This window comes from Rhincodon typus, chromosome 37 (genome assembly GCF_021869965.1).
Source record: "Rhincodon typus isolate 14 chromosome 37, sRhiTyp1.1, whole genome shotgun sequence".
Lineage (NCBI taxonomy): Eukaryota > Metazoa > Chordata > Chondrichthyes > Orectolobiformes > Rhincodontidae > Rhincodon > Rhincodon typus.
Genome location: NC_063368.1, coordinates 17,378,844 through 17,405,462, shown reverse-complemented (window position 1 = coordinate 17,405,462; position 26,619 = coordinate 17,378,844). Strand labels below are relative to the sequence as shown.

The 26,619-nt window shown below is 44.4% G+C and overlaps 1 protein-coding gene across 1 annotated transcript in view; it reads left to right on the top strand.

Moving 5' to 3' along the window:
* The window catches only part of LOC109931435 (potassium voltage-gated channel subfamily C member 1-like), a 71,066-nt gene extending 45,587 nt beyond the window's left edge, over positions 1-25,479 (top strand). The window contains exons 3-5 of the mRNA XM_020530728.2: positions 1,366-2,299; positions 8,301-8,495; positions 25,300-25,479. Of these exons, the coding sequence (XP_020386317.1) occupies positions 1,366-2,299; positions 8,301-8,495; positions 25,300-25,436 (1,266 nt within the window). The 3' untranslated portion in view covers positions 25,437-25,479. The remainder of the gene's footprint in view (positions 1-1,365; positions 2,300-8,300; positions 8,496-25,299) is intronic.
* The last annotated feature ends 1,140 nt before the right edge of the window (positions 25,480-26,619 follow it).

The following is a 26,619-nucleotide window of genomic DNA, read 5'->3' as shown; positions in this document are numbered from 1 at the left end:
TCCTGCTCCTCTGATGCTGCCTGGCCTGCTGTGTTCCTCCAGCTCCACAGTGTGTTATCTCTGACTCCAGCATTGGCAGTTCTTACCTCTTACACCTTACTTGGTTGCCTTATTTAAGACATGACTTTATAGAGGTTTATGAAATCATGAGGGGTATAGATAGGGTTAATAATAGGTGTCTTTGCCCGAGGATGGTGTATTTCACGATTAGGGGGCACATTTTTAAGGTGAGAGGAGAGAGATTTAATAAAGGCATGGGGGCCAATTTTTTTACAGAGGATGGTTCGCGTGTGGAATGAACTTCCAGAGGAAGTGGTGGATGTGGGAGCAGTTAGCAATGTTTAAAAGACACTTGGGTAAGTTCATTAATAGGATATGGGCTGCGTGAGGCAGTGGGACTGATTTAGTTTGTGAATATGTTCAGCACGGACTGGTTGTACCAAAGGGTCTGTTTCACTGCTGTATGACTCTATCAATCAAAAACAGAAATTGCTGAGAAAACACAGCTTCTGTGAAGTGAGAAACATTTCGGGACCGCTGACCCTTCTCAAGAACATTCTGAAGGTTAAGGAGAAGTTTGTTAGAAGTTCAGAATTATGCTGATCTGATTTGATTTATTGTGTCACATTTACCTGGGCGCAGTGAAAAGTTCTGTTTTGCGAGCAGTACAAGCAGATCATAACATACAAGGACATACAGATCATATTTTCAATAGAGCGAGGCATATAGGAGGTGTACCAAAGTGAGATCAACATTCAATTTGAAATTAGATAGGTCCATTCAGCAGTCTAATAATAGCCAGGAAGTAGCTGTTCTTGAACCTGTACCTTCTGCCTGACAGAAGAGGTTGGAAAAGTGTATTACTAGGGTGGGGGAGGTTTTTGATGTTGGTTTTAATGCAGTAAACATATTGGAACGATTTCTACTGCCTGGAAGTTATAAAGGTTTGAGATAATTGGTGGAGGAAGGGACATTTTCACCATAAATTGAGACGCGATGACTTAGAATAACCTGCCTGGAAGTTTGTTGGATGTTGAGTCAATTGCTTTTGAAGGAGAATGAAATGTATAGTTAAAAAGGAGAGATTTTCAGGGCTGTGGGGAGAGGATTAGGGAATGCCTTAGATGCCTCTTTTGAAGAGCTGATACGAAGCTGATCTGAGCAGTGGTGATAAGGTTCGGGCTAGGCATCTGAATCTCAGATAACCTGAGTATCACCATCAGTCTAGAATTCATCCTGTAGCGGGAATCCTTAATGTTACCTACACACATCTAAGTGTTACCATGGTGATATGTGGGTGCTGTTAGTTCTGTGTTTTATTTAACACGCCTGTGTCTTTCTTTCTTTTGTTTTCTTTTCTCGCAGTACGTGGCGTTTGCATCATTGTTCTTCATTTTGATATCCATCACTACTTTTTGCCTTGAGACCCACGAAGCGTTCAACCACCTGGTGAACAGAACGGAGACGGTCACCACTGGGAATGTTACCAATGTGGTGGAGGATGTGGAGATTGAGACCGAGGCCTTCCTCACCTACGTGGAGGGCATGTGCGTCATCTGGTTCACCTTCGAGTTCCTGATGCGCATCATGTTCTGCCCGGACAAGAAGGAGTTCATCAAGAACACCCTCAACATCATTGACTTTGTGGCCATCCTTCCTTTCTACCTGGAGGTTGGCCTGAGCGGACTCTCGTCCAAGGCCGCCAAGGATGTCCTGGGCTTCCTGCGCGTCGTGCGCTTTGTCCGAATCCTCCGCATCTTCAAGCTTACCCGCCACTTCATTGGCCTGAGGGTCCTGGGCCACACGCTGAGGGCGAGCACAAATGAGTTCCTCCTGCTCATCATCTTCCTCGCTCTCGGGGTCCTGATCTTTGCCACCATGATCTATTACGCGGAGAGGATAGGGGCTGACCCCGAAGACATAACGGGTAGCAGACACACCAGCTTCAAGAACATCCCCATCGGCTTCTGGTGGGCAGTGGTTACCATGACCACCCTGGGTTACGGGGATATGTATCCGGAGACCTGGTCGGGGATGTTGGTGGGAGCTCTCTGTGCTTTGGCTGGTGTGTTGACCATCGCTATGCCTGTCCCCGTTATTGTCAATAACTTTGGCATGTACTATTCTTTGGCTATGGCCAAGCAGAAGTTACCAAAGAAGAAGAACAAACACATCCCCCGAGCTCCTCAGCCAGGGTCTCCCAACTACTGCAAGCCTGATATCAAGTCCCCCCAGCGGAGTGTCCAGGGTGATTCCTGCCCTCTAGCTCAGGAGGAGATCATTGAAATAAACAGGGCAGGTAGGCATTGCTCTGTGGCTAAGAGCCTTAGGCTCAAACCTAGACACTCAGCTTTCAGGAGGTGATGACCTGGTGACATTATCACTGGACTGATAATTCAGAGACCCAGCCAATGGGTCCCTCTTGATCCAGTGGTTAGGATTTGGGCTCTCATCACTGCAGCCTGGGTTTGATTCCCAGTCAGGGAACATTAATTATGGGTGGCACGGTGTCTCAGTGGTTAGCGCTGCTGCCTCACAGCACCAGGGATCCAGGTTCGATTCCACCCTCGGGCAACTGTCTGTGTGGAGTTTGCACATTCTCCCTGCGTCTGCGTGGGTTTCCTCCGGGTGCTCCGGTTTCCTCCCACAGTCCAAAGGTTAGATGGATTGGCTGTGCTAAACTGTCCATTGTGTCCAGGGTTGTGTAGGCTGGGAAATGCGGGGTTGCAGGGATGGGTTGGGATGCTCTTCAGAGGGTCAAGGATGCTCTTCAGGCTGAATGGCCTGCTTCCACACTGTAGGGATTCTATGAAGAATCACTCACCGTCCTTACTGGGAAATATGTTGTTGTTCCTTCAGTGTTGCTGGATCATAATGCTGGAATATCCTTCCCTGAGGTCATTGTGGGTCTTTCTATACTCCAAAGGACTGCAGTGGTTCAGGAAGGCAGCTCAAGCCCACCTTCCCAAGGGGCAGTTCTAATGTTCCAGGGACCTGAGTTCATTTCCTGCCACAGCAAATGGTAGAATTTGAATTCAATTCAAAAATATCTGGAATCAATTGTCTAATGAGGACCAGGAATCTGTTATTGATTCTTGGAAGAACCCATCTGGTTCGCTAATGTCCTTTAGGGAAGGAAACTGCCATTCTTACCTGGTCTGTTCTACATGTCTCTCCAGACCCACAGCAATGTGGCTGACTCTTAAATAGGGATGGGCAATAAATGCTGACCCAGCCTGTGGCACCCTCATCCCATGAATGAAAATTAAAAAGAAAGGAGGAAGTGCCGCTAGCCCTGTCACCCCAGAGGGTCCCGATTAATGCTCTGGGGACACAGGCTCAAATCAGCAGATGGTGAAATTTAAATTCAATTCATGAATAAATTTGGAATTGAAAGATTGATGACCCATCCTTACTATCTCTGGCCTACATGTGTCTCAAAGTATCACTCCTAATTACCCTTGCAAGCCACTCAATTCCAGGGCAGTTAGGGCTGGGCAACAAATGATGACACCCATATCCCATGAAAGAAAGAAAGAATAAATTCATAAAAATAACGGAATTTGTAGGCTGGTTGACTCTTGACTGTCTCTTTGGGTTAAGTGTATTCCCCACCTGAATCCAGATGTTCAGTGTAGTTTAGGTGACAGTTTATTAAGCAAAAGTTCATCCAAAGCTAACATTACAAGACATAGGAGCAGCAGGAGACCATTCAGCCCATCAACTCTGCTCTGCCATTCAATAAGATCATGACTGATGACCCTCAACTCCACTTTCCTGCCTTTTCCCCAGAACTGATCATTTCTCTGACTGATTTAAAAATCTGTCTATCTCAGTCTTGAATAATCTTCATGGCTGAGCCTCAACTGACCATCTGTGGAAAAGAATTCCACAGATTGACTTTTCGAGAAAATGTTCTCCTCATCTCCTTCCTAACTGGACCATCCCTTACACTGAGATGATCCCCTCCAGTCCGAGACTCTCTCACAAGGGGAAACGATCTCTCTCCATAGACACGGGTCAAGCCCCCTGACAATATTGTATGTTTCAATAAGGTTGCCTCTTGTATTCCTAAAACCAATGAGAACAAGCCCGAATCACCAACCTCTCTTCATAAAATTCTGCATCGCATGAATGAATTGAAGAAGATAATGTCACTGGACTAGTAATCCAGAACTCTAGGCCAATGTGCTGGGGGCATGGGTTTGAATCCCTCACGACAGATGGCAAATGTTAAATTAAAAAAGAAAATCCAGAACAACCATTGTCGTAAAAGACCATCTGGCTCACTAATGTCCTTTAGGGAAGGAAATCTGCCATTGTTATCTGGTCTGGCCTACAGGTGACTCCAGACCTACAGCAATGTGGTCAACTCTTATGGGTGATTGGGGATGGGTAAGAATCGCTGGCTTAGTCAGTGATACCAATATCCATGGACAAAAGAACAGATAGATTTGCCTTGCAGACAGTGTGGTGCTGGTTTCTCAGAATGATGTCTGGACTCAGTTACAAGGATACACAGATAGGGTGTAACTCTCTGAGATGTAGAATGTTAAGGGAATGATTTGATCCAAATTTTCAAGACATTAAGGGGAAAAGATAGAATAGATAGAGAGAAACTACCTCTGCTGGTTAGGGATTAGTGGGTGTAGTTTGCAAATTAAAGACTTTTCAAGAATGGAATTGGAGAAGAGTCTCACTTACATGAGCTAGTAGCAATGTGGAACTCCTTCTTCCAATGTGGATATTGCCGCCACTTCATTTTAAACCTGACCATAGATAGAATCATAGAATCCCTACAGTGTTGAAGCAGGCCGTTCGGCCCATCGGGTCTACACTGACCTTCCAAAGAGCATCCCACCCTATCACTGTAACCCTGCGTTTCCCATGGCTAATCCCTGGACACTGTGGGAAATTTAGCATGGCCCTGCACCCCTAACCTGCACACCTTTGGACTGATATTGATCATTTTTTTGTTAAAGGTCATAACTGACAGGCAAAAATGAGGAAGAATTTCTTCAGTCAGAGGGAGTTGAATCCATGGAACTCATTACCGCAGAGGACTGTGGAGGCCAAGTCATTGACTGTATTCAAGACAGAGATGGCTAGGTTCTTGATTAGTCAGGGGATCAAAGGTTATGGGGAGAAGGTAGGAGAATGGGGTTTGAGAAACATATCAGTCGTGATCGAATGGTGAGCATTGTTCATGGGCCAAATGGCCTAATTCTGCCTCTAAATATTGAGATCTTCTGTCATTCATGATTGCATTTACTGGTGGAACTGAATCAATGGGATATCCTCCTCTTCCTAAGTTGCTACATTGAACTGGTCAGCGCATTACAGAGGGGTCTGTACAAAGTGGATAGATTGTTACAAAGGGTCAGTATTTACTGGATAGTAAATTTTACTGATAGTGTGCTACACAGCAGGGAGGTGTATGTACTGAGCAGTGCGTTGCACAGGTATTTGTATAGACTGGGCACTGTGTTATATGGGGAACTGAAAGGATTAAATAGACAGTGTGATAGATGATTCATTCACAGTGGTTTACATATGGGACTGGTTATCCAATCAGCCTGGACTGATGATCCCTAGAAGCACTCTCAAATCCTACCAAGGTAACTGCAGAAAATGAATTCCATTCATTGAATAAATCTGGAATTGGGATAATGGTGCATCATCCATCTGATTCATAGAAACTAGGAGCAGGAGTAGGCCATTCAGCCCTTCAGGCCTGCTCCACATTCAGAGCGATCATGGCTGATTCCCTACCTCACTGCCATATTCTTGCCTTCTGTCCATACCCTTCAATGTCTTTAATATCTAAAAATATATCAATGTCTTGCTTGAATATACTCAGTGACCTGGCCTCTGTGGTAGTGAATTCTACAGGTTGCTCACCCTCTGCGTGAGAACATGTTTCCTCATCTCAGTCCTAAATGGTCCAGCCCATATCTTGAGGTTGTGTCCTCTTGTTTTAGACTCTCCCAACCAGGGGGAAACATCCTCCCTGCATCTAGTCTGTCCAGCTCTGTTCAAATTTTATACGTTTCAATCAGATCTCGCCCTTCATCCTTCTAAACTCTAGTGAACACAGGCTAAGTCGAACCAATCTCTCCTCATACTATAGTCCTGCCATCCCGGTATCATCCTAGTGAACCTCCACAGCACTCCCTCTGAGGAGAGTATATTCTTTCTTAGGTAGGGAGACCAAAACTGCATGCAATGCTCCGGGTGTGATATCACTAAGGCCCTGTATAACTGCAGTGAGATATCGCTATTTACGAACTCAAATCCTCTCACAATGAAGGTCAATATTCCATATGACTTCCTAATTGCTTTCTGCAGCTACCTTCATTGACTGATGCACAAGGACACTCAGATCCCTTTGTGTGTCCATACTTCCCAATACGTCACCTTTTCAATAATGATCTGCCTTTTTTTTTCACTTCGAAGTGTACAGTTTCATATTTGTAGTGATTCAGTTTAGGAAAGGAAATAAAGCAGGAATCACAGTGGCTCAGTGGTTAGCACTGCTGCCTCCTAGCATCAGGGATCCAGGTTTGATTCCACCCTCGGGCGACTGTCTGTGTGGAGTTTGCACATTCTCCCTGTGTCTGCACGGGTGCTCCAGTTTCCTCCCACAGTCCAAAGATGTGCAGGGTAGGGTGGATTAGCCATGGGAAATGGAGGGCTAAAGGGTAAGGGAGTGGGCCTGGGTGGGATGCTCTTCAGAGGGGTGGTGGGGACTGGATGGGCCAAATGGCCTGTTTCCATACTGTAGGGATTCAATGAAATCTGCCATCCTTACCTGGTCTGGCCTACATGTGACTCCAATATGTTGACTCTTAACTGCCGTTGCAAGCTGCTAAGATCAAGGGCATTTAGGGATAGGTAATGAATTCTGGCCTTGCCAGTGATGCCCACATCAAATGAATGAAAAAAAACGTCTTATCCTTTTCTCATTCTGCTGAAAGGTCATCAAACTGAAATGTTAACTCCGTCTCTCCCACAGATGTTGCATGACTGTTTGCAGCATTTCTTTAACTAAACTATTGTACATTGGAGGGAAATGTACTGGAAAATTCTGTTCCACAGGGAAGTGTATAGACTGCAAAATGTGTTTCACAGTGTCCTATATAGTCCCTTTCTGTAAGTAAGTGTTGTACACAATGGTATGCATGGGCTGGACAAAGTGTTATGCAGTGGACTAAGTACAAAATTGCTTAAAAATATGGGATCGCTCTTTCTAAATTAATTGATCCTGTTGGTTTTATAAGTAAATATCTTGGTTCCTGGTTTTAGATTCGCCAAAAACTGGAAATTTTCTTTCCGCAACCAACTAGTCCAGCTCATTTCTAATATTAAAGATGATGTGAAGATGCTGTTTTTGGACTGGGGTGGACAAAATCAGAAGTCATATGATACCAGGTTATTGACCGACAGGTTTATTTAAAATCACATGTTTACGGAGAATTTTTCACTTCACCTGACAAAGGAGCAGTATTCCAAAAGCTTGTGATTTTAAATAAACCTTATGGATTATAACCTGGTGTCATGTGATTTCTGACTCTACTATTAAAGGGCTCAATCAGGACAGCTCTCGATATATTAAAAAGAATTTGTTCAAAGGTATTTACAGCAAGAACAAGGCCATTTAGCCCATTGTGCTGTGCTGGCTCTTTGGAAGAGCAGCTGGTGCTTAAAAGTTCCACACCTGAACTTTGGGCCTGTAACTCAGGAATTCTCCCTTGCTCAGGTACCGAACCACCTTGCTTTCAAAATTATTTATGGAATTGGCTTCCACCACCTTTGCAGGGAGAGAATTCCAAAGAATTTGGGCTCGCGGGTTCAATTCCCAACACGGCAGTCAGTGGAGTATTCAATTCATGAGATGTGAGATTGAAAGCTAGAGCATGCACCCTCCGTTGACAGTCGGAGAAATTCATCTGGTTCACTGACATGCTTCGGGGAAGGAAATCTGCCGACTTTATCTGGTCTGGCCTATGTGTGACTTCAAGGTGGTTGAATCTTAAATGCCCTTCTTGATTGCCCTAATCAGTTCAAGGGCAACTAGGGGCGGGCAGCAAATGCTGGCCTCACCAGCGACCCCCACATCCTGTGGGTTAGTAAGTTGCTGTGTAGATAGGGATCTCTGTTCAGCCATGGTCTATTCAGTGCCATGTCTTAAGGGAATTCTCGGCTTATCCAATGAGTAATGCTTCTGTGTATGTGTGTGTGTGTGTGTGTGTGTGTGTGTGTGTGTGTGTGTGTTTCTTTTTATTTTATTGGCACGGAAGATCCAAAGCAAAATGGGGACGCTGCTAATGCTGCTTTGGCCAATGAGGATTGTCCGACCATTGACCAGGCCCTGTCACCGGAGGAGAACCAGCCTGTGACACCTGGAGGGAGGGAGAAATATGCCCGGGACAGAGCCTGCTTCCTGCTGACCACCGGGGACTTTGAACATTCTCCCGACGGAAGTATCCGCAAAGGTACCACATGATGCCCCCAAGCCCAATGGAAAAGGGATTCAGCAAGGTCCATAATCTGAATACAGATCGGAGGGTGGGATGTGGGCGGGGGTGGGGGGGGTGCGGTGGGGGGTTTGCACTCGGGATCCTTTGGGTTAACCTCCGTGAGGTCCTTGAGATGACACGCAGTGGGTGAGGGAGTGGGGAGATTGAGAGGTGGAGGGGGTGGGATCAAGGTGAGGTGGGGGGGCCTTATTGATTCCGATCTGTCTCCCAGAGAAGAAGTGTTCTGAAGGGTTAGTGGTTGTGTTCATCTGATGAACAGACCAAGGAGCGCAAATTCAAAGTTTCACCTTTCTCAATTTGAAATGGATCTCGGTGAGAAACATCTAGGAATTGGAATGTGGCTCCAGTAAAATTAAAACCCACTTGCCCCCATCCCGCCCGGAGAGGGATATCTGCTGACCTTTCCCGGTCTGGGCCTATACGTGACTCCAGTCCAATCAAAAGGAAGGTCAAGGACCAGTGCACAGTAACAGCAGAAACTCACCGAGGCTCCTCAGACAGCACCTTCCAAACCCACGACCACTTCCATCTAGAAGGACAAGGGCAGCAGATACATGGGAACACCTTCAAGTTCCCCTCCAATCCACTCACCATCCTGACTTGGAAAGTTATTGTTGTTCCTTCAGTGTCACTGGGTCAAAATTCTGGAACTCAACTCCCTAACGGCATTGTGGGTGTCTGCACCATGTGGACTTGTTGTTTAAAAAGCAGCTCACCGCTGTATTAGGTAATAAATGCTGGACTGGCCAGCAACACTCACATCCCATAAAGAATTAAATTTAAACAAACTGATTACCATGATTCCACTTCATTTGTTGGAGGATTGTAGGGAATATTGGCCTCTTTTGTTCCTTTAGTCAGTTTCCTCCTGAAGACACTGACATTTGCTGAGGGTACAGTCACACAGGAATCCTCAACACCTCATCCATATCATATTTGGATTTAGAAAGTGAATTCCTGCAAACTCTCTGACCGTGGATGCAGGCTGGTTAAACCCATCCTTTCAAACAGACAGTGAACACAGCATACCTACTCTCTCACCATCTACACCCCTCCCACACATATGCACACACACTTCCTCTCTAACACTCTCCCACATGTGCACTCTGTTACACACATTCTCTCTGTCACACTCTCTCTCACACACACTGTCTCTTTCACACTCATGACATCTTTCTCACACACTCACAAAAACCCTGTCTTACACACTCTTTATCGTACTCTGTCTCATGCTCACCTTCTCTCTCTGTGTCACACACACTGTCTCAAACACACACTCTCTCACACACACTTTCACACAGTTATGCACTGTCTCACGCACACCTTCACACACACAATCTCACACTGTTTTACACAAACTCTATCACACGCACTTTCACACAGACACATACTCACACACTATCTCTCTCACACATACTTTCACACACACTCTCTCTCACATACTCTGTCACATGCACTTACACACACACATACTCTGTCACATACTTTCTCACACATACTCTCTCGCACGCTACATATACTCTCTCTCACACACAGTCACACATACACTCCATCCCTCTCACTCATTCTCTCTGTATTTCAAACACAAACACACATTCTCCTTCACACGTATATATTTCTCATGTGGACTTGCAGAGACACACACATGTGCTGACACACATATACACAGACTTGTATGCGTTCCCACATATACATTCTCACGCATGAGTACAACCACACAGCCGCACATTGCACACCCACATTCGCACACACACAGATAAACACGAACTTCCATTTTCATGGATGCACATACTCTGACACGGTTAGTGGTCAGTGGTCAGCTAGATGACACCCCCACCCCTTCATTGGGGGATTTAAAGCTACTTTTCGAGAAGTTGCTGCCAGTCTGGCTGAGCAACTGGTTTCTGATGGCAGCCTCGGCCCTTGGAGGAGTCCACAGCCCATCCCACAGTGAGTGCCAGGATGCTCTCAGGCAACTGCCAATCCTGTGGGGTCAAGGAAAGAGAGGTTACCTCATAATCCATTCAGGACCCCTTCTAGATCCCTTCTCCTTGTCTTCCTGGAGACTCCTAACAAAAACCCAGCCCCTTTCTGAGGGCAAAACAGTTGCTGGTCATTCTAGCAACAATCGAAATAAAACTTTGATGCCAATTGGCCATCCTTGGAAGATTCCAGAATGACCTTTTAAAAATATTGAATCATTTGGAAGTGATGAAGCTTCAGTCCAGGCCTGCAACGTCAAACTGGGCTTCATTTTAACTGTTTAGATGGTCCTAACTGGGCATCACAGGCTCCCACTTTACTGCCAGGCTTTGAATGCTGTGTCTCCTGGGCCAGGACTTCCAGCTCCAGCCAACACTCCTGACTCCTAAAGCATTGACCATTTTTGAATGTCTCAAGACCCCTTCCCTTTGGAAGACTCTGTGGAAACCCCCATGCAAGGCAAGAATACTCTCTGAGCCTAATCTGTGTTGCTTCTGCCCATCTTCCATCATAAAAGTGGCCAAACTAGGCCAGGACCAACACCTCTTCTTCCACTCGCCTCATCCTAACGAAACTGTTGCCATGGGAAACAGCGATAAAGATTTCTGTTGGATCATGGCCCAGTTTTATCGCAGAGTTTCCAGTGAATGGGCACCACGAAATCTGGTCAAAATGATTGAGACGAAGTTAAAGTGGCTTTATGAGGAAAGGAGTCAACTGTTGGTGTGTTACTCCCTGTCACTTGAGTACTGTTACTGGAATCACACCTGCTAAAATTGCTGAATTTTCTGTAAGATAATTTTGATAGATTATTGACTGCAATTTTCGAACATGTAGATGCTTCCTATTGGTCCTATTCATTGGACCTGTAAGCTCAGTCAACTGTTACTTTATAAAAAACTAAAGCCCTGATTACTACAAAATGTTTTATGAAGGCCCATCTTCCTCTCCATCCCACCACTTTGAGTTAGGTATTTCTTTATCAGCCCTAAACCAGGTGGTAAACCTCAGATCCAGAACTGATGAGACTCCAGTTATATGTTGAAGCTCATCATGAAGAGCTTTTGCCATCAAAATTTGAACCTAGGCCCCAGTCCTTGTCCCTCTGTTAAAAAAATCTGAACCTAGGCCCCAGTCCTTGTCCCTCTGCTAAAAAAATCTGAACCTAGGCCCCAGTCCTTGACCCTCTGCTAAAACAATCTGAACCTAGGCCCCTGTCCTTGTCCCTGTTCTGAAAAATCTGAACCTAGACCCCAGTCCTTGTCCCTGTTCTGAAAAATTTGAACCTAGGCCCCTGTCCTTGACCCTGTTCTGAAAAATTTGAAACTAGGCCCCAGTCCTTGACCCTGTTCTGAAAAATTTGAACCTAGGCCCCAGTCCTTGAACTTCTGCTAAAAAAAATCTTGACCTAGGCCCCAGTCATTGACTGTCTGCTAAAAAAATCTGAACCCGGGCCCGTCATAGAATCATAGAAGCCCTTGGGCCTCTGCCACACAAGCACTCACTGTCTAAGATCTTTAATCTCTGAAACCAATGTTATGATTGGCAATGACACAGAGCTAAAATTAAAATACAGTTTCTTAAAATAAGATGAACATATTTGTGTGAACCGATCTAACCCTCAGAAACTCGCTGGGGACTTGTTCGAGGGATAATAGATGGTTTCAAAACTTACTGACTGTATAGAGAAGGAGTGAAAATATTATACCAACCTGTGAATCAAGTCTATCAAAAGGAATCTGGCACATAAAGAGCCTTCACTCTGGGGTCATCACAGAGGAGCTTTGTGGAGGTTAAATGGCCAAAGATGGGCAGCAAAGGTAGAGGCTTTCAGCACATGAGCTGGAATGAAGGCTTTCTTCACTACCCCATCCTTCATATAACCATTTACAATGTTTTGTTTTCTGTGTGGTCTATTTGTCCCATTTATGGACTGCGGGAGTAGGAGGGACAGAGGGAATGAGAGGGAAGAGAGGAGGGAGTGTCCATCTGGTTAATGGTCAGAGCAGAGAAGGTGTATGAACCAAAGAGAAGGTTAGATGGCAAGAGCTGGCTGTTATGGTGGAGTGGGAGACTGTGAAGCAGAGCAGGATCCATAGGCCCCACTGAATTGTTGGCATCACAGCCCAAGGAGAAATTCCTGAGCATATTTAGCCATGTGCACTGGAGGATACAATGCCAGTCAGGTTAACTCTTTCCCTGGGAGATCTGAACGTCTGTCCTCCAAGTGATCGGAGATTCAGACTTGACTGGCATTAAAACATAACCTTCCCAATTGAAAGAGTCTCCCCGGAAGTCGAGGGAAAGGATGGGTTAATCCTTTTGGTGGGGGGGATGTGAAACTGTTTCATCGTCATCTTGGATGCAAGTCGGTTAATCCAACAAGACCCTTGGGGAATAGTCCATTTGTCATGTAAACCTTTGAACCATACCTTTGAATGAGGAATGGTAGATGGAATTGGGAGCAGAGGCTAATTGTCTTGTTTGGTAGATTTCATTCACAAAACAAGGAACAGACAGCAACGAATTCCCTTACTGAGATAAGATTTGGATACATGCTGTTGTTGATGCATGGGATTGTTGTGCAGCGTTCCTGTCTGTGTTTGTATATCGGTGCCTTCCTTGTGCATGTCTGCATTCACTGAGCCAGGTGACTAGTGCTAGTTTAGCTAGTTAGCTCATCTATTCGTTCAGTAGTTAAACTGTACAGCAGTGATTCAGACCAGGATGCCTCTGCAGTGTGCACAGGGTTTCCTGATCTCAGCCAGGGTTGTAGTTGGGGACACAACTATGGACCTCAACTCCCAGAGACGAAGAGCAGCTACAATTCCCATTTCCCGATCAGTATCCAGTGTCCCATTGACAGGGTATCAGGATGAGGACGGGGTCATGTTCATCTGTGATGACATACAGCAGTCTCACTGTCTATCCCAACACTGTGCAGGCTACTGGTGAGGTGTGGCTCAGATGGTTCAGCTAGAGAAGCTTTAGTAATTGGAGGCCAACTTTCTTGCCTTTTGTCTCTGGCACATTTCTATTTTAACTTGCAATAACGCATATATTTCCGGCCTACTGTATGTTGTTAAACTAGAAAGGGTGCAGAGAAAGAATTTACAAGGATGTTGCCGGGGTTGGAGGGCTTGAGCTGTAGGGAGAGGCTGAATAGCCTGGGACTTTATTCTCTGGAGTGTCAGAGGCTGAGGGGTGACCCTGTAGACATTTATAAAATCATGAGGGGCATAGATAGGGTAAATAGCCAAGATCTTTTCCCCGGGATAGGGGAGTCTAAAACTAGAGGTCACAAGTTTAAGGTGAAAGGAACAAGACTTAAAAGCGACCTAAGGGGCAAGTTTTTTCACACAGAGGGTGGTGGGTGAATGGAATGAACTGCCAGAGGAGATGGTGGGGACTGGTACAATTACAACATTTAAAAGACATTTGGACAGGACCATGATTTGGAAAGTTTTAGTGGGATATGGGCCAAATATGGGATATGGGGTAGCAGGGTTGCTCAGTGGTTAGCTCTGCTGCCTCACAGTGCTAGGGACCTGGGTTTGATTCCAGCCTCAGGCAACTGTCTGTGTGGACTTTGGACATTCTCCCAGTTTCTGCCTGGGTTTCCTCCCACAGTCTAAAGATGTGCAGCTTAGGTGGATTGGCCATGCTAAATTACCCACAGCGTCCACTGCAGGCGAGGTGGTAGCCATGGGAAATACTAGGATGGGGGGTGGTGGGTCTGTGTGGGATGTCTTTCGGAGAGTCGGCGTGGACTCAATGGGCTGAATGACCTACTCTCACACTGTAGGGGTTCTATTCGATGATTCTAAATGCAGGCAAATGGGACTAGTTCAGTTTGGGAAACCTGGTCGACATGTCCATGTTGGACCAGGAGGTCTGTTTCCATGCTGTATGACTCTAGATTGGCCCTGTACTTGTTGGAGTTTAGAAGAATGAGAGGTAACCTTATTGAAACATAAGATTCTTAGGGAACTTTACAGCGAGGATGTGGAGAGGCTGTTTCCCTTTGTGGGAGAGTCTAAGACCGCAGGGGTTAATCTCAGGTTAAATGATCACACAATTAAGAAATGAGGAAATATTTGCTGGTGAGGCTGGGTCATTAAGTATGTTCAAGGCTGAGATAGATTTGTAATTAGTAAAGGGTTATAGTGAAAAAGCAAGAAAGTGAAGTTGAGGATGATCAGATCAGCTGAGATCTCATTGATTGGCAGAGCAGACTCGAAGGGCTGAATGGCCTACTTCTGTTCACACATCTTATAGTCTTTAAGAGCTTGTATTAGCTGCCCACAATGACTTATGGTTGCGGGGTGGGATTCTAACCATTCGGCAGATCACTGACTTTTTTCCTGGGAAGAGCTGTCCATTAGAACTCTCCCAACCCTGTAATTTCCAGCCCAGCATCTCAGACCATGAGACGCAGGAGCAGAAATAGGCTGATCAGCCCATCTAGTCTGCTCCACCGTTCAATGGGATCATGGCTGATCTGATAATCGTCAACTCCACTTTCCTGCCATTTCTGTAACACACAGCATCGACCTTATCAAACCTCTCTCAGGATCTTACACTTTCTTGCCATTTTTCTAAACTCCAATGGACACATGCCCAATATGCTGTACCTTTCCTCATAAGCCAAACCCTTCATCTTGGGAATCAATTTTGCATAACTTGAGAGAATTACCCTCTCTAGTAATTTCCATTCTACTCCGTTGAAGTAAATGATTGACACATACAGAATCATGGCATATCACCCTTACATCTTTGATTTTCTGAAGCATACGCTCTATTTGAGTTGTATGGGGGCACTAAGGTGCTTTGAATTGAGAGGTAATCTTCTGTACCTACTCTCAATACTTTTCAAAGCCTCAAGAGGTCACTTTGCTGATTTAATCATAGAGTCATACAACACGGAAACAGACCCTTTGATCCAGCTCGACCAGACATCCCAATCTGACACAGTCCCAATTGTCAGCATTTGGCCCATATCCCTCTAAACCCTTCCTATTCATGTACCCATCCAGATGCCTTTTAAATGTTGTAATTATACCAGCCTCCACCACTTCCTCTGGCAGCTCATTCCATACACACACCACTCTCTGCCTGATAAAGTTGCCCCTCAGGTCCTTTTTATATCCTTCCCCTCTCACTTTAAACCTATGATCTCTAGTTTTGGACGACCCACCCTAGGAAAAAGATCTTGGCTAGTCACCCTATCCATGCCCCTCATGATTTTACAAACTTCTATGAGGTCATCCCTCAGCTTCATTCTCAAGAACAGTGAGGACGAATTCCAGTGTTTCCAACTGCTGGTGGATCCCAGTACAGAACAGGAATATAATGCATGAATTAAGTTAATATTTCTTTCGTGAATCGTAATTTGCAACTGATAAATTTTAAATGGGGGAATCAGGGTGGGAGATATCACGCCATGAGCAAACCTGTTTCCAATTGGTTGGTTAATGGCCAATTAAGATAAATACCCACAATCAGTCAAGTTGAGGCATGATCTCATTTAGCTGAAACAATGAGAATTAAAATTAACATTTGAATTAATTATTACGACCCACATACATTTCCAGTGGCTATTTTCGCTGTTAAGACTGGGCTGGGGAAATGGATTTTTGCAGAACCCACAAAGTAGTTGATTCTCAGCCTGGTATGTGTAGATCCTTTCAGGATATCTTCATTAAACAAAAACATTTTTTTTGGTGAGAGCTCCTTTGTTGAGAGAATCAAAGGAAGCTACAAAATGACATGTGAGAATTCTCTGGAAAGGAGAGAGGAACTGGCATTGTACGTTCCATCTGAGAACTGTAGCAAGGCGTGATAGTTGATGTTCTTGTATTAAAGTCATATTCAGCTCTGTGAACATGGCAGGTCTCTATTGTGTCGTGTAAGTAGTGGTTAAATTACACCTGATAATGTTATCTCCATGTCACTACCTATGGACACAACAATTCCATAGTGTTGGTAAAGTCATTATAGCCCCAAAGGGCTGCTCTCTCATTAGAATCATAGAGTGCAGTAAGAGACCATTTGGCCCATTAAGTTTGCACCGGCCCTCCTAAGATCATCCCACCCAGACCCAGGCCCCTACCCTATACCTGTATTTAGCCCACCTCGTCTGCACATCCCTGGACAGTATGGGCAATTTAGCATGGCTGATCCACTTAACCTGCACAATTTTGGACAGTGGGAGTAAACCGGAGCACTGAGGCTGGAATTGAGCCCAGGCCCCTAGCACTGTGAGGCAGCAGTGCTAACCACTGAGCCACCATACCACCCATTAGTGAGGGTAATAACTTGGTGCTGGTTTAACCTGAGGGTCACTATGACTTAGGCAAGGAAAGAGGTTGAGAAGGAGAGACTGTCATGATGAATTCAGCAGGTAAAACGAATTGAACCTGTGCTGTTAGCATCACTGTACATCCTGTAACAGCCATCCAGCCAACTGAGCTAACACCCCTATTTCAGAGCTTGACTCTGTATCTAACCCCATGTTGTCCCTATCCTGGGAGTGTTTCATGGAGACAGTTCAGTAATCTTTACTTAGTATCTAATTCCATGCTGTCCCTGTCCAAGGACTATTTGATGGGGATGGTTGTAGAGGGAGCTTTACTTTCAATTTCAAATAATACAGGCAGTTTACTTGGTATCTAACCCTGTGCTATCTCTGTCCTGTGAGTGTTGGATGGAGACAATGTAGTTGGTGCATTACTCTGTATCTAACCCTGTTCTGTACATGTCCTGGGAGTTTTTGATGGGCACAGTGTACTGAAAGCTTTACTCTGCGTCTAAACCTGTTCTGTTATGTGCCTAGGGAGTTTTTGATGAGGATGGTGTAGAGGCAGCTTTACTTTCAGTTCAAAAAATAGAGCAAGCTTTACTCTGTATCTAACCCCGTGCTGTCACTGTTCTGGGAGTGTTTAATGGGAACAGTGTAGAGGGAGCTTTCTCTGTATCTAACCCCGTGCTGTCCCTGACTTGGAGTGTTTAATGGGAACAGTGTAGAGGGAGCTTTATTCTGTATCTAACCCCATGCTGTCCTTGTCCTGGGGGTATTTGGTGATGACAGAGTAGAGGGAGCTGTGCCTTAAGTTCAGTGACTTCAGTTACACGGGTAGATTGGAGAAATTGGTGTCTGCACTCCTTGGAGATGTGATGGTTGAGAGTTGGTTTGTCTAAAATCACGAGTGGCCTGGACAGCATAGATAGAGAAAAACTGTTCTCCAAAGTGAACGAGGAGGCACAGATTGAAAAATATTGGCAAAAGAAGCAGTGGTGACATGAGGAGAAACGTTCACACAGTAAATTGTTAGGGTCTGGAATGCACTGTCTGAGTGTGTGGTGGAGGCTGGTTCAGTTGAGGCATTGAAGAGTCATCTCAAAAGGAGCGTGAACAGAAGGATGGGGAGCAGCCCTAGTCTCATTCCTCATTCAGAGAGACAGCAACACACACGATGGGCCAAACGGCCTCATTCTGTTTTATACATTTTTATTAATCTATTTTCTAATCAACCTATTATTACACACATCTGAAGCAGGTGGAACTTGAACCCAGGCCTCCCAGTCCAGGGGTAGGACCACTGCCACTACAAGAGGACCCCTCATTCTGTTTTATATCAAGTCGGTGATAGAGATCAGGTTTCATTGACTCTAAGGGCAGGATGCTTACATCACCTGATAATGACAAGCTGTAGGCAATTGACCTCTTGCTCCCAGCCATCAACATTACAGATCTAGTTTCGCAGCTGATAAAACCGATTTGTATCATCACATTGACAATGACAATGATTTAAACTTTGATCAAACCTTCAGAAGCAGGGGAGCCAATGACATTCATGTTGTTCTCTTCAGATAATCAGGAGCTGTGATAATTTAGAGTGATGTCTCTTGTGAAGTCATTTTGGAGAGAGCAGTAGTTCAGTTAATTACCTGGCCTCGTGCTGGAGTGAGGTTAGTATCTTATTTTTGTGATCAAAAATACATTAATAACTCCCCTAATGACTTAGGAATGGGTGCTTTATATTTTATCTTAAGGCGATGGCCTAGTGGTATTATCGCTGGACTGTTAATCCAGAGATCCAGATAATGTTCTGGGGACCCGGGTTCAAATTTGAGTTCGATAAAAAAAATCTGGAATCAGGAGTCTAATGATGACCATGAATCCATTGTCGATTGTCGGAAAAACCCATCTGGTTCACTAATGTTCTTTAGGGAAGGAAACTGCCATCCTTACCTGGTCTGGCCTACATGTGACTGCAGACCCACAGCAACGTGATTGACTCTGACCTGCCCTCTGGGCAATTAAGGATGGGCAATAAATGCTGCCCTGTCAATGACGCCCTCATCCCATGAATGAATAAAGAAACAAAAATAGGCCATTCACCCCATCAAGCCTGATCTCCCATTCAACATCGTCATGGCTGATCCTTTATCTCAATGCCATACTCCTGCTCTGTCTTGAGACCTTTAGTCTCTAGTTGTTTACCTATTTCTTTCTGAAACGGTGACTCGGATTTCACAGCTTTCAATCAGATCAGGGCTGAACTGTATTTTCGATTCCAACTCCCCATCTTTCCTTCATAACCCAGATATCAGAACTCTTTGATATCAGTCTTGAAAACTTCAGCTAGCCCTGTTCCTTGCAGCATTTTGACAAGGACAGTTCTAGATTCCCATGACTCATTGTTTGAAAACGCATGCCCTGATTTTTTTCCGTTGACTGGCCCAAGCTCTAATTTTAAGGTGATGTCTGAAATAACTCCATGGAGACCAGTATCCCTTCACCAATCACCCTTTATTTACATGTGGAGAGTCGTTGACACTGATACGCCTCTCTCAGAGTGAACAGAACCTCTGACACTCCTGTTTATATCTATCAGCCAGGGCTCCCTGATTTGACCACATTAATAGCCCCAATTAGGGAACTGACATTCTGTGAGGTCCACCAGGCTGATCTCATTACAATCACAAGAATATCCTCCTGTTTGGGATTGCCACTGGAGGAAACTGTTGTGCTTTAACTGTCCTATGGAATCCTCCTATTACTTTAATCCCCTTGATTAGATTCCCCTGTTAACCAACAAAATACAAGTCAAGGTACTTGGGCAAATAACTGGTTGTTGGTCGTCATCCAAGCATTTCATGTGAATTATGGCTGAGCAGACTACTTTCACAGCTCTTTCCAAATCCAATAACTCCACCACCTGGAAGGACAAAGGCAACAGATGCATGGAAACACCACCATTTGCAAGTTCCCCTCCGAGCCAAACACTATCCTCTGTTGGGACTACATGGCTGCCATGTTTCTTCGGTGTGGTTGGCTCAAAATTTTGCAACTCCTTCTCCAAAGGCACTGTGTGTGTAACCACCTCCCAAGGACGACAGCTGCAGTACCACTGTGCCACTGCCTACCCCAAATAACCTAGACTCCATTTTGGGCCTACAGTATTCAAGAAATCTTTATTCTGTGCCTAATGATACAATAGTTACACCAATGCAGCACATTTGTTGACTTAATGGCGTGGAGGAATGCGTTGTTAGGAGCTGAATGGGTCCTTTGTATTTTATCTGAAGTGACATTTGATAGGTATTTCACAATGGAGTCAGGAATCTCTCTTGTTCAGCCATATCAGAGTATGCTACAACAGTTGATTCCTATCACAGTTTAAAAGGTCCCCAAAGCCAAATTCAGATCTTAATTGATTTTCAAAATGATCTCTCTGCATCGAGCTCCCAGCAATAATAAAACGTTTGAAGCCACTTTGACACAAACATTCATGAATCAGGAAAGGGGACATCAGGAATGTCTGATTGGCCATGATCTGATTGAATGGCATAGTAGGTTTCAGGGGCCGAATGGCCTACTCCTGCACCTATTTCTGACGGTTTTATGAATCCTTCTGTACTGTGATGTTTGTAGTAATGGCACACTTCAATGTGACCATTGAAGAATCTGGATCCTGCTTGATAGATGGTCCAGATTTTGAAATCATACCTTGAAAGTGAAGAACCAATTTCTCGGCATTAAGAGGTGACTACAATTTGTGTAATGAAAACAAAAGGAAGGGAAAACCTTCATAATCTAAAACCTGATAGTTTGTCAACCAAACCTAATTAGACACAAGCTTATATCCCTGAATACGGTCACTAAAGTGTCCAAAGGTATGCATGAAAAATGCGATTTGGTTTACATTAATCATTACAATTCTGATTTGATTTGATTTGATTTATTGTTACGTTTACCTAAGTACAGTGAAAAGCTTTGTTTGTGAGCATTACAGGTAGATCATAGTAAGCAAGGACATACAGATCATAGGCTGAAAAACAAACTTTGACAGAGTAAGACATCCTGGTTACATCGCACAGGATGTATGTGAGGCAAGATCAACATTAACAAGATCAGCCTTATTTGAAGTTAGAGAGTCCAGTCATCAGTCCGATAACTGCCGGGAGAAAGCTGTTCTTGAACCTGTTGGTGCGTGTGTTCAGGCTTCTGTATCTTCTGCCTGACAGAAGAGGCTGTAGGAGATCATTACCGGGGTGTGATGGGTCTTTGATGATGTTGGCAGCCTTTCCACGGCAGTGAGCTGTGTAAATGGAGTCCATAGATGGGAGGTTGGTTTCCGTGATGGTCTGGGCTGTGTACACCACCTTCTGTAATTTCTTACGGTCCTGGGCAGAACAGTTGCCATACCAGGCTGTTATGCACCTGGACAGTATGCTTTCTATGGTCTTGTCACTCGATAGTGGGGCTAACTTAATGTTTATTTCAGATCTTATTCAAATTCTAGAGGTTTTAACAGTTTTATTGAATATGAAGTTTGAAAGCTACACAGGCCCAAGATCCAACATTTAAATCAGCGGTGTATATCCAAAAAAAAATCCCTCTGAGAAAGTGAATAGAATATTGCTCCACAGCCACTCTGGTATTTGGATTTGACGGCTGAACAAGTCCACTGTTTCCCTGCACTAGATTATCAGTGACATTTTTTGTTAGACGTCAATTCCAATTGTGGTTAAGTGCCTAAACCAGGTAGCTGGTGTGGCCACCCTGTGGGATCCCTGGGAACAAAGACGACTTCAGAAAAGTAATTTGCTTTGTGTAATTAATTGGCTCAGGTTGACTATGAAGCACAAGCTCTTCATTGTGCAGGCCTTGACCAACAGTAGACGAATGAAGAGAGACAGGATCGGTTAGGACTACATTCACTGGAGGGTTTTTTTTTTAGAAGATTGAGGGGAATAAAATTCTAACAGGACTGAACAGAGTAAACACAGGAGGGATATTCCTGATGACAGGGGACTCCAGTGCCGGGGGTCACAGTTTAAAGATATGGGGTGGGCCATTTAGGGCTGAGATGAGGAGAGTGGTGAGCCTGTGGAATTCTCTGCCACAGAAAGCGATTGAGAAATGTATTCAAGAAGGAGTTTGATATGTGTTAAGAGATCAAAGGGTAAGGGGAGAAAGTAGGAACAGGGGACTGAGTTGGATGATTAGACATGATGATATTGAATGGCAGAGAGGGCTTGAAGGCGTACTCCTGCTCTAATTTACTATGTTTCTTTATGCTTCTGGAGGACTCATCGTTGAAAGGAATGCTGGCTTGTTGACGTCAGACTGGGCTGTAGGATGTCCAATGTGATATTTGCTGCTGTACTTTATTTAGCTGCTGACCTTCTTTGTTTATTCCCTGTGAGGAATTTCTACCTTTTGCATTCTCCAGCAAAGACTCTGAGGTAGTTCTTGGTTGCAGACTTTACTGGAATCTTTTTGCATTGCAGTTACCTGATTCCCCCAAGGGGTGGCTTACATTAGTTGTTCCTCCACATTGGACCTTGACCACTCTGGTCCTTTCCTCTGCACATTCTGTTGCCTTGACGATTCCATAATGCATCATTTCCATGGCCTCATTAGTGCCATGCCTTGCCATTTCTACTCTCCGTACCAGGCTGCACAACACCATCCCTACACTGACACATCCCTATTTCAATTTTCCATGTTGCAAACCATCGCCAGGAACAGACGAAGGGGTTGCCCAGTGTCAGAAATCTATGGCAGAGGTAGCTCAGAACTGAAGCCAGCACTTCATACCCCAGCAATAAGACATGTAGGAGAGATAGCTCAAGGTTGATGAGCAGAGAATGGGTGAAGATGAAACAGTTTGATTGGAAACATTTCTAAGTGTAGGAGTCCATCCAGGAGAATTGTTTCAACCTGCCTTGGACTGACATTCACATTCAGGTCTCCTGTCACTCCTTCCCCTCTTCCAGATGATCCTGACTATTTTCTCTGGGTGTAGTGGGGGGGTGGAGTTGAATTCCTTCACTTCTCCAGGAAAGAGAGTAGGGGGAGTCTTCATTGTATCCATGGAAGTAACTTTTTTGTAGAAAAGGCTGGGAGCCTTTGATTTTGGAAGCGAGAGGAGGGACTCAGAGAAAATGAAGTCACGAGATGTTTGAGCAAGGTTGTTTGAAGTCTTCTCAGAAATTTTAGTTGTTCATATATCTGTGCCTTTTCCTTAGAGAAGAAAATGCAGACCTGTTCTGTTAGCATGAATGTATGAAATAGAAGATATTGCCATGACTGACTCTGAGACACCTTTTAACTCCCTGATAGAAGTCTCTTTAGTCCCCCATAGAATTCCAAAAAAAGGGAGGTCCTCTCTGGTCAAGTGTTTTAGTTGCAAGGTTTGGTGATTCTAGGCAAGGGGTGAGGTGAACCTCTACTTTTCTACCTTCTGCTATATGCGATCATGCGCGACATTATCATACATACATCATACAGACAGTATCTGCCAGCACATAGCACCCCCCAGAGACACAGTGGGGAAACTAGCTGTTCTTATGACATTGGGAAAGTCAGGAAAGAGAAAGTGAACTGCAGGAGATTGTTTACTGAGATACATTACCATTATTCAGATCTGTCTCAAAGTTTTAGTAATTCGGAGTAAAATTGTGTTACGCGTAAGGATCATTGTGTTCTGCCTTTAGTCAGTTAAGCAATCGAAATGTTGGTCCTTCATGTCAGGATCTGGGTTGAATCCAGTGCAGAGCAACAGGTTGAATGTGTGGCGGATGTTAAGGTCTGACATAAAGTGAGTTTGAGACAATTTTGACCTAATGGATGTGATTCAACACAAATGCCACAACTAAAGGTTGTGCTGGAGACTTCACAAAGGTGGTTGAGTACAGAATGGTATTACAATAGTTCATTCTTTAGTGCACTGTTTGTCATTGGAATTAAGGGTCATTTTGAGAATCAGGGCAGTGGGGGAGGGCCATCTGTCATTGAGCTAAGAACAACAAAGAACATAGAATAGTACAGCACAGTACAGGCCCTTCGGCCCACGATGTTGTGCCGACTTATTATCCTACTAAGATCAATCTACCCTGCATACCCTACATTTTACTATCATCCATGTGCCTATCCAAGTGTTGCTTAAAAGTCTCTGAAGTATCTGACTCCACAACCACTGCCGGCAGCATATTCCACACACCCACCACTCTCTGTGTGAAGAACCTACCTCTGACATCTCCCCTATACCTTCCTCCAATCAAACTAAAATTATGCCCCCTCGTAATAGTCAGTTCCACCCTGGGAAAAAGTCTGTGACTATCAACTCTATCTATACCTCATCATCTTGTAAACCTCTAACTTACCTAATCTGGGAGTGCTTGATAGGAAAGGGTAGAGGGAGCTTCACCCCACATCTGACCCATAATAGAGCTTGAGAACACGGTTGAGAGAGAGAGCTGTACTCCGAATTTAACAATTCATGTATTTGTGGAAGGACTGCTTGATTTGATCACAACTGACATGGGTGTTCCATGTTCCATTCCTCACAAAGCCTGTCTCCCACCCAGTAACAGAACAAATTCACAGGTCTTTCAATTCTGTTTGGTGATGCTACCCATTACATTTTCCCTTTTTTTTGTGGTTTCCAGCCACTGTGGGGTGTCATTGTCGTGTCATGTCAGTGAACAGACACTGCCACTCCATAACTGGTGAACAGGAAACATGTACACTGGGTCTAGAGTGATCTAAGCAATTATCATCCGGTTTCCCCAACCCCACTAAAATCGGTTCTGCTCATTGATAATGCTGTTTGTTAGAAGAAGGCTAGTTACACAGGTAGATTTTAATCAAACCATTCTACCCTTGGAAGTTCCAACACTATCTGCTCAGCCAGTAAAGGTTGACATTCCATCTGAATTGCAAAAGGAAATTTAAGTTATAAGCAGCCTTAAGATTCATGTGGTAAGTGAGTAAATGGAGATTGGCTCCAAGACTGTACTCATTTAGTGGTGAGAGTAGAGTTGGACTTCTGCTGATGTGGGGAGAGAGACAACAGCCTAGAGTTTATCATCAGTTAGAAAGCCAACCAAGTTGAGACTGAATCAAAAACAGAAATTGCTGGAAAAGCTTGGCAGGGTCTGGCAGCATCTGTGGAGAGAAATCAGAGTTAAGGTTTCAGATCTGGTGACCCTTCCTCAGAACAAGTTGAGACTGCCCTCAGAATAGCAAAGACCCATTTTGAAGGAATCTACCCCAACGGATCAAAGAGCAGGATTGGCAGTTTTTTTTTGGGAGGGTGGGGTTCCTGATTTACTTTCTCCTCCAGTCCGCCCATGGGTTGGGGGGAACGTAGACTTTCTCCAGCGAGTTAGAAGCAGTGTCTCGGAGTCTAGATCACTCATTCATTATTTGGTGAACGTGCAAAAAAAATTGCTTTCTTCTCTCTTTTTGAAACCCAAGGTTATGAAAAGTCGAGGAGCCTAAACAACATATCTGGCATGAGTGGGAATGCACTGCGACTGTCTCCTGTCACCTCGCCATTCAACTCGCCTTGCCCATTGAGGCGACCTCAATCACCCATTCCATCCATTCTGTAGCATCGATACAAAAGAGTGGGAAATATTTTTTTAGAGAAATATATCTGTGTGTGTGTATGTATCTATACCTATATAGATATATATATGGATATATTTATATATATATCTAGGACTATTAAAAATCATTTAAAAAGAGTACAAAAAAACACAAGAGACCATTGCTTGAACAATAGGCTGCATATACCAAATGACTGTTGAAGAATCTGCTTTCTACTGACCAGTGGTAAATTAAAGTGTTCAATTTGTGCCACGTTGTTGGCTTATTCAAGGACCAGCCCCATTAACCCAAGGGCATCCGGGTGGAATTTTTCTATATTTTAATTGAATAGATTATCTCCGCCACCCATCTCCCACAAAGCATTCAGAAAGTCAGAAATGAGAAGGAAAGAAAGATTGACTTCCTCATGGAATGATGGATCTTACTGAATGGAGGGAAGATGCAGATTTTTCCAGGACCACTTGATTAAATAATTTAAAACAAAAGTGTACACTCAGGATATACGGGCCATACAGACAGTAAAAAAGAACCCCACTTCAACACACACACACTCTCGTGCACACACACATACACACACACACTCTCGTGCACACACACATACACACTCTCGTGCACACATACACACACACTCTCGTGCACACACACATACACACTCGTGCACACACACATACATTCTCGTGCACACACACACACACACTCGTGCACGCACACACACTCGCGCGCACACATACACACTTGCGCGCACACATACACACTCGCCAGCGCACGCACATGCAGAGACACACACTCACACACAAAGACTTGTGATTCAGACTGGAGCCGGGATCTCTCTTCCCTCTCGTCCTCCCACCCTGCCCCTTCTTCCTCTCACATTCTAATGCATGGAGCTCCATTGCAAGCAATAAAGCAAATGAGAAACGTTTGCCTTGGTGCATGTTGAACAATTTAAAGAAAAATCGGAAAAAAAGTTTCCTTTTTGAAAAAAAAGAAACGAAAGGTTCTGTCTGAAGTGGAGTGTTCAGCCTCGACTGCTGCATGTTTGTTATGCAAGAGCGAGGTTGTGGTCAAAGCTGTCCCTTAGCCATTTTTTGCTCTCTTCTCTACTCACAGATAATTATAAGGACAGTCCAGTGATTTCTAGATACATGCAACTGGAGGCCGTCACGGTCAACTAGTGACTCCCAT